The sequence below is a fragment of the Carassius carassius genome, chromosome 49, assembly GCF_963082965.1.
Source record: "Carassius carassius chromosome 49, fCarCar2.1, whole genome shotgun sequence".
Classification (NCBI taxonomy): Eukaryota; Metazoa; Chordata; class Actinopteri; order Cypriniformes; family Cyprinidae; genus Carassius; species Carassius carassius.
This window is the reverse complement of record NC_081803.1, coordinates 23,382,916-23,391,465: the sequence shown is the minus strand read 5'-3', so window position 1 is coordinate 23,391,465 and position 8,550 is coordinate 23,382,916. Positions and strand designations below refer to the sequence as shown.

The 8,550-nt window shown below is 39.7% G+C and overlaps 1 protein-coding gene across 1 annotated transcript; it reads right to left on the bottom strand.

Moving 5' to 3' along the window:
- Positions 1 to 8: 8 nt before the first annotated feature.
- Positions 9 to 3,347, bottom strand: LOC132132837 (NHL repeat-containing protein 3-like). Its single transcript, XM_059545366.1, has 7 exons — positions 3,169 to 3,347; positions 2,786 to 2,941; positions 1,844 to 1,994; positions 1,554 to 1,754; positions 1,257 to 1,348; positions 339 to 451; positions 9 to 249 (listed from the first exon to the last, which is right to left on the bottom strand). Exons 1-7 carry the CDS (start codon positions 3,256 to 3,258, stop codon positions 9 to 11), a joined length of 1,044 nt encoding a protein of 347 aa, XP_059401349.1. The 5' UTR covers positions 3,259 to 3,347.
- Between the last annotated feature and the right edge of the window lie 5,203 nt (positions 3,348 to 8,550).

The window sequence follows — 8,550 nt, the reverse complement described above, 5'->3', positions numbered from 1 at the left end:
GGACTCATCTAAACACTGGCGGCTGTCACAGGAATGAACTTCTGCGCCTGATTGGCCCCGATTTCAGCCACATACAGCGCTGCATTCTTCAGATCCACATCCAGCAGGTGTGGCTTCACGTCTTCGGCCAGCTGGATGCTGCTGACCACCTGACACTGACCGATGATGCCGATGGGCGGAGCCTCCAGCAGAGTGATCTGATTGGTGTTTAACTCAGCCACCACTAGATACTTCTGATCCGGCGTGAGCCTGCGGGGCACAATCACACATTATTATTATTATTATTATCACAGCTGAAGCATCTACAGTGCAGCCTGCAGCAGGCAGTGGGTCAGTACCTGACGGAGTACGGCGCGTCCTCTTTAAAACAGCTGCCCCATGAGCCCAGCCAGTCACCCGTCACCGAGTTAAACACCTGGATGCGCTTGTTACCTCTGTCTGCGACCCACACCTGAACACACGAGCACGACACCAGGAATAATCAGTCAACATGAAACTACATTCACAACCAACCTGACCGCTGTGATGTCAAACAGCATCTTAAAGACATAGTTCACCCAGAAATGAACATCTGCTGAAGATGTTCTCACCCTCAGGCTGTACAAGATCAGGATGAGTTTGTTTCTTCATCAGATTTGGAGAAATGTCTCATCAATGGATGCTCTGCAGTGAATGGGTGCCGTCAGAATGAGAGTCTGATAAAAACATCACAATAATCCACAGCACTCCAGTCCATCAGTGAACATCTGGAGAAGACAAAAGATGAAACACATCCAGCATTAAGATGATTTTAACTCAAATACATAGAGTCTATAATCCATAATAACACTTCCTCCAGTGAAGAAGTGCATCTGCTGTTGTCTCTCACATATGTGTTTAGAGCTGTTTAAACGCTGCTTGATCTGTGCAGATTTCTCTCCTGATTCAGACCAGAACACTTTTTCACTGGAGGAAGTGTTATTATGGATTATAGACTCTATGTGTTTGAGTTAAAAACATCTTAATGCTGGATGTGTTTCATCTTTTGTCTTCTCCAGATGTTCACTGATGGACTGGAGTGCTGTGGATTATTGTGATGTTTTTATCAGACTCTCATTCTGACGGCACCCATTCACTGCAGAGCATCCATTGATGAGACATTTCTCCAAATCTGATGAAGAAACAAACTCATCCTGATCTCTGAAAGCCTGGGGATGAACACATTTTGATGTTGACATCATTCAGAAGCAGAAGTGAGGATGAGGCGTGACACGAACCCTCTGGTAGCTGTCGACCGCTACGCTGTGAGGGATGTAGAACTGAGCGAGTCCCTGTCCTTTCTCTCCGTGCATCCACAGCACCTGCAGATCTGACCCACAAACAACATTTTCACCAACAAATCTGATTTTCTATTCAAATGTATTCTGTATTTAATCGTAAGAGCAACGGAAACCACACATTTGCATAAATAATAGCTGAAACAAAATACAAATATTTCACCTATTTGTCAATTCAGCATTTTTAATTTAAATTTAGTCTGAGTTTAGAGAAGCTATAATCATCCTAAAACAGACCTCTGGAGAGTTTGATCAGACGGTTGTTCATGCCGCCGTCGCCGTCCACGATGTAGATTTCTCCAGAGCTGTGGACGAAGATTTCAGCCGGCTGGTCGAACTGGAGCGGACTGAGAGACGATCCGGCTTTCCCAGGAGATCCCAGCACCTGCAGCAGCTTCCCTGATGGAGAATACTGCTTCACTGTGTGTCCGTACGGCCCTGAAACACACACACACACACACCACAGGCATATTACACACACGTCTCTCTCACACACGCACACACACACTGGAGCAGAGAAAACGCACCGTTCCCCACATCTGTGATCCACACCGTCGGATCCGTGGATGCGTTGGCCAGGAAAATCCCATGAGGCATTTCCAGGCTGCTGGTGTTCCAGGCCTGCAGGAAGTCTCCATCCGTACTGAACACCAGCACTTTAGGGATGTTATCACCTCTCTGTCAGGAGCACGCACACACACGCACACACACACACACACACACACACACACACACACGGGACCAGAATGAAGTGACTTGGACTCACTTATGGAAGCCCATTTCTGACTAAATTAAAAATGTTAAAAGTAATTGTCACTATTTCTTTGCCATTCTGATTCCCCCCCACCCTCAAATTGTGGTTTATATCATAATTAAGCATTTTTCTTGAAATTGCAAGTTTTTATATCACATATTATATACTCACAAACAAATCTGTGTTGTTGAGTTTATGTCGCAATTCTGCCCTTTTTTCCTTAAACTGTGAGTTTTTCTCAATTCTGACTTTTTTCCTAAACTGTTATTTAAATCTTGCAATTTTGCCCTTTTTCCTAAAATTGCAAGTTTATATCTCACAATTATGTGTTTTTCTTAAATTATGAGTTTATGTAGCGATTTTTACTTTTTCTTATAGCTTGCATTCTTGTTTCCACCACAGAGAAATATATATATATATATATAATGCAAGTTTTATTCTGCAAATTTTGAGTTCACATCTCAGGATTCTGTCTGATCTCTTGAAGCTGTAGTTTGTCGCAATTCTCCTTTTTCTCGATAATGCACGTTTTTATTTTTTTTTACCCACAACAATAAAAAAGATAAAGTAATTGCAAGCTTTAATTTGCAACATTTGAGATCACATCTCACAATTATGATTTTATTCTAAAAATTGTTTTTGCATCTTGCAATTCTTATTAATTTCATTTATTTTTTGTCATTAAAAAGTGTCTGCTCTTTTCGTCCTCCCTGACCTGAGCCACATACACCAGACCGGACACATGATTGACCGCCGTGCCGAACACCTGACCGGTGAAGTACTCGGGGTTCTTGGGCCAGGAGATGTCCAGCTTATACAGCGCTCGTCCAGAAACCCTGACCTCACCTTGAGACCTGGACTCTACTCTCACCTGAGGACACACACACACACACACACACACACACACACACACACACACACACACACACACACACTATCGTATTAACCAGTGTGTCTGTTGCTCTAACACAAAGCAGCACAATATAGTCTGGTACTAGTCCAGATATAACACCATGGTTAACAACAGCATAGTAATTAATCTCTAAACACACATCACGTGATCGTCAAACACACTCCACATCGATCGATCAGACTCACGCGAGAGCTGATGGAGCCGCAGATGAAGATGATGAAGAGGAGTATTGCCATGGTGACAGCGATCAAACAGCAGCAGCTGCGTCTTCTCATAGAGATCGATGATCAGCAATCAATCAAACACACACACACACCGACAGCAGAGCACCACGCTTCCTGTTTTGATCACGTGACGACTCCTCGAACCCTATTGGCTCACACCTGACAGCTGCGCGTCCCGTCACGTGCCACCGACGGAAACAAAACCAATTTTAATTTTTTGGGTAACCTTTATGTGTTTCAGGTAAAACGACGTTGATGTTATTTTATGATCAGAGATGATTATTAAATTAAATTGTTCACATCAATCATCCGTTTTGAATCTGTGAGATCAATCATAATGTGTTATGAAGATTTTAGCCTAGTTATTAGCATATAAAATAATAAAAATTAAATATTTATGGCTCATTTATCGAGAATATGGAGCTCCGTTTTATTCAGAAACTCGAACAGAGCAAAAATATGAATTTGCTGCAGATGCTGATATTTCTAAACTGAATTCTGATGTAAATCAGTGAGATGTTTCTAACAGTAGAGCAGATACTGATATAAACGGATGTAAATATGAGTCTGTGCTCTATATCTCCAGTGATGAGATGAGATGTAAATGATCCGCACATATAACACAGTGATGGAGAGCTGAAGAAATCAAGGCTCCTCAGAAGATGTGAGATGTTCTGGAGGCTTGTGAAGATCATTCCTCCGCTGAGGAACAGTGAAAGTAAAGCTTCTGGAAACAAACGCTCCTCAAAAGATCCTGAGGATCAGATTTGAGACTCCAAAACATGATTGATGGAGAATCAAGTAAAGCTGAGCTGCTTCAGTCCAGTAAGAGTTCATCTGGAGATATTACTGACCTTATTCTGACCTTTACTTGATCACAATCAGACAAGATCTGACACGAGCTGAAGCTGGACGCTTGAACAGTTACACTAGAAGAGCTTTGACTGGATAAATAACTCTAAACTATCAATCAGAGACAGAACGCATGAAGAGATTTAGTGTGAAACACGTTTAACAGCAAATACTGATAATTTTGAGACCCTAGAAATGTGCGTATTAAATATGATACGGTTAATAAGTCATAATATGAGACATCAAACTAGGAAGTGAAACGCGCCAATTTTTGTTTCGGCTGTTGTGGTTAATAAATGTGATGCCTTTAGTTTCTGTTATGATCAAACTGTTCACACTGGAAACACTATGATGACAATAAAAGCTGAATATGTGCAGATCTGCTAATTATTGTTTTGTATGTTGGCTGGGTTTGTACAAACATTTCACCATCATCTGTGTGGTTTCACGGTGAAGACATGAGAGCTGAGGGAAGCGTCCTCCACATCCTGACGTCACACTGAGACACAAACACACACAGCACTGATCACACAACAGCCCAACTCACTTCATCATGCACAAAAACAAACAGAGGGAGGCAGGGCTTGACGCTTTCTGTCTTCCCAATGAGCACATGCACTTAAGGTTGAACAATTTAGAAATGCATAAAAAAACCTTCAGGAGTACAATAATAATTCATCAAATAACGTGCTTTTAGTAAAGGCCGAGTCATTTGGATTTGTTCAGAAAACATTTACATTAATTCACAGAACATTTGCGTTCATTCCAAAACATTTGCATTTGTTAAATCAGTACCCAGCTGAGTTAAAAAAGAACATTCGTGTTCTATAGAACTGCTTTACTGCAGAAAAGTTGTTTTATGATTGCAAATGTGATTTTATTTAACGGTGCAATAAATAAGAAACTAATATGTTGTTACATTTTAAACACAATATCGTCAATATTGACCATTTTGATCAGTTTTACAAATGAAAAAAGCTCCAATCAAAGCCAGAGTGAACTGTTGTGATTCACTACTGAATGAATCCATGTTTTCTGAACGAATGGAGTGAGTCAATGATTCAATGAGTCATTCATAAAGACTTGTTTAATTTCTGCATGAATCGAACAAATCGGTTGAATGAATCACCCAATGACTCATTAATATTATTAGTTATATACTTCAATATTACATTTTTCAAAAAAAAAAAAAAAAATATTATTTATGAATTTATTTATGAAAATAAACTTTTAAGTGGGTAAAGGTAAAAACGTCAACATTTTGCTTTGGATTAATCATAATATACGTGTGTGTGTGTGTAATTTTATCTCTTTTTAAAATCTTTTGCTCTACTTTGTGAGTAATTGAGTTATACAATCTCACAACATTTGATATTTCATATATATATACAATGATATTTACATCCTGGTATCCTGGATCAGTCCCTGTGGCTTTATTTGTAAAGCGGATCTCGTACTGTAAAACAACCACACGCCGTACAGAAGTACTCACAATACACACAATACTCTCAACTCTCAGAATGTTGGTACCATGGCAATACTAATATGTCAATGTCAATGTCACCTTTATTTATATAGCGCTTTAAACAAAATACATTGCGTCAAAGCAACTGAACAACATTCATTAGGAAAACAGTGTCAATAATGCAAAAATGATAGTTAAAGGCAGTTCATCATTGGATTCAGTTATGTCATCTCTGTTCAGTTAAATAGTGTCTGTGCATTTATTTGCAATCAAGTCAACGATATCGCTGTAGATGAAGTGACCCCAACTAAGCAAGCCAGAGGCGACAGCGGCAAGGAACCGAAACTCCATCGGTGACAGAATGGAGAAAAAAACCTTGGGAGAAACCAGGCTCAGTTGGGGGGCCAGTTCTCCTCTGACCAGACGAAACCAGTAGTTCAATTCCAGGCTGCAGCAAAGTCAGATTGTGCAGAAGAATCATCTGTTTCCTGTGGTCTTGTCCTGGTGCTCCTCTGAGACAAGGTCTTTACAGGGGATCTGTATCTGGGGCTCTAGTTGTCCTGGTCTCCGCTGTCTTTCAGGGATGTAGAGGTCCTTTCTAGGTGCTGATCCAGCATCTGGTCTGGATACGTACTGGATCCGGGTGACTGCAGTGACCCTCTGATCTGGACACAGACTGGATCTGGTGGCTACGGTGACCTCGGAATAAGAGAGAAACAGCCAAATATTAGCGTAGATGCCATTCTTCTAATGATGTAGCAAGTACATAGGTTGTTATGGGAAGTGTTTCCGGTTCCGGTTTACCTAATTAATGCAGCCTAAAAATCCTTTAACGGATTTGGATAATAAAAGCATATTAGTATGTTATGTGTATGCCAGGTTAAAGAGATGGGTCTTTAATCTAGATTTAAACTGCAAGAGTGTGTCTGCCTCCCGAACAATGTTAGGTAGGTTATTCCAGAGTTTAGGCGCCAAATAGGAAAAGGATCTGCCGCCTGCAGTTGATTTTGATATTCTAGGTATTATCAAATTGCCTGAGTTTTGAGAACGTAGCGGACGTAGAGGATTATAATGTAAAAGGAGCTCATTCAAATACTGAGGTGCTAAACCATTCAGGGCTTTATAAGTAATAAGCAATATTTTAAAATCTATACTATGTTTGATAGGGAGCCAGTGCAGTGTTGACAGGACCGGGCTAATATGGTCATACTTCCTGGTTCTAGTAAGAACTCTTGCTGCTGCATTTTGGACTAGCTGTAGTTTGTTTACTAAGCGTGCAGAACAACCACCCAATAAAGCATTACAATAATCTAACCTTGAGGTCATAAATGCATGGATTAACATTTCTGCATTTGACATTGAGAGCATAGGCCGTAATTTAGATATATTTTTGAGATGGAAAAATGCAGTTTTACAAATGCTAGAAACGTGGCTTTCTAAGAAAAGATTGCGATCAAGTAGCACACCTAGGTTCCTAACTGATGACGAAGAATTGACAAAGCAACCATCAAGTCTTAGACAGTGTTCTAGGTTATTACAAGCAGAGGGTCTATAGTGCACTGTCTGATGCGATACTGTAGCTGACGGCTGAATGGTTGCAATTTTATCTCTAATAGTATCGATTTTAGAAGTAAAGTAGTTCATAAAGTCATTACTGATGTGGTGTTGGGAAATGTCAACACTTGCTGAGGCTTTATTTTTCGTTAATTTAGCCACTGTATTGAATAAATACCTGGGGTTATGTTTGTTTTCTTCTAAAAGAGAAGAAAAGTAATCGGATCTAGCAGTTTTTAATGCTTTTCTGTAGGATAGGTTACTTTCCCGCCAAGCAATACGAAATACCTCTAGTTTTGTTTTCCTCCAGCTGCGCTCCATTTTTCGGGCTGCTCTCTTTAGGGTGCGAGTATGCTCATTATACCATGGTGTCAAACTGTTTTCCTTAACCTTCCTTAAGCGTAAAGGAGCAACTTTATTTAAAGTGCTAGAAAAGAGAGAGTCCATAGTTTCCGTTACATCATCAAGTTGTTCTGAGGTTTTGGATATGCTAAGGAATTTGGATACATCAGGAAGATAACTTAAAAAGCAGTCTTTTGTGTTAGAAGTAATGGTTTTTCCATACTTGTAACAAGAAGTAGAATTTACAATTTTGGCTATATGAATTTTGCACAGAACTAAATAATGATCTGAGATATCATCACTTGGCTGAATAATTTCAACACCATCAACATCAATTCCATGTGACAGTATTAAATCTAGAGTATGATTTCGACAATGAGTAGGTCCTGAAACGTGTTGTCTAACACCAATAGAGTTCAGAATGTCTATAAATGCTGATCCCAATGCATCGTTTTCATTATCAACATGGATATTAAAATCACCAACTATTAAAACTTTATCTGCAGCCAGAACTAACTCGGATGTAAAATCACCAAACTCTTTAATAAAGTCTGTATGGTGCCCTGGTGGCCTGTATACAGTAGCCATTACAAACATAACAGGGGATTTATCGTTAACATTTGTTTCTTTGGATAATGTTATATGAAGCACCATTACTTCAAACGAGTTATACTTGAAGCCTGCCCTCTGAGAAATCCTGAAAACGTTGTTATAAATTGAAGCAACACCTCCACCTTTGCCTTTTAGACGCGGCTCATGTTTATAACAGGAATCTTGGGGGGTGGACTCATTTAAAATAATGTAATCATCAGGTTTTAGCCAGGTTTCTGTCAAACAGAGTACATCTATATTATGATCAGTGATCATATTATTTACAAAAAGTGTTTTCATAGAAAGGGATCTGATATTCAATAAGCCAAGCTTTATCATTTGTTTATCCATATTGCTTCTGTTTTTTATTTGTTGAAGCTCAATTAAATTGTTAATCTTAACTTGGTTTGGACGTTTTTTGTTTTTTCTAGTTCAGGGAACAGACACAGTCTCTATAGTGTGATATCTAGGTGAAAAAGTCTCTATGTGCTGAGAATTAACTGACCTCTGTGACGGGAGGCGGCTAGCAGACGGTCGGT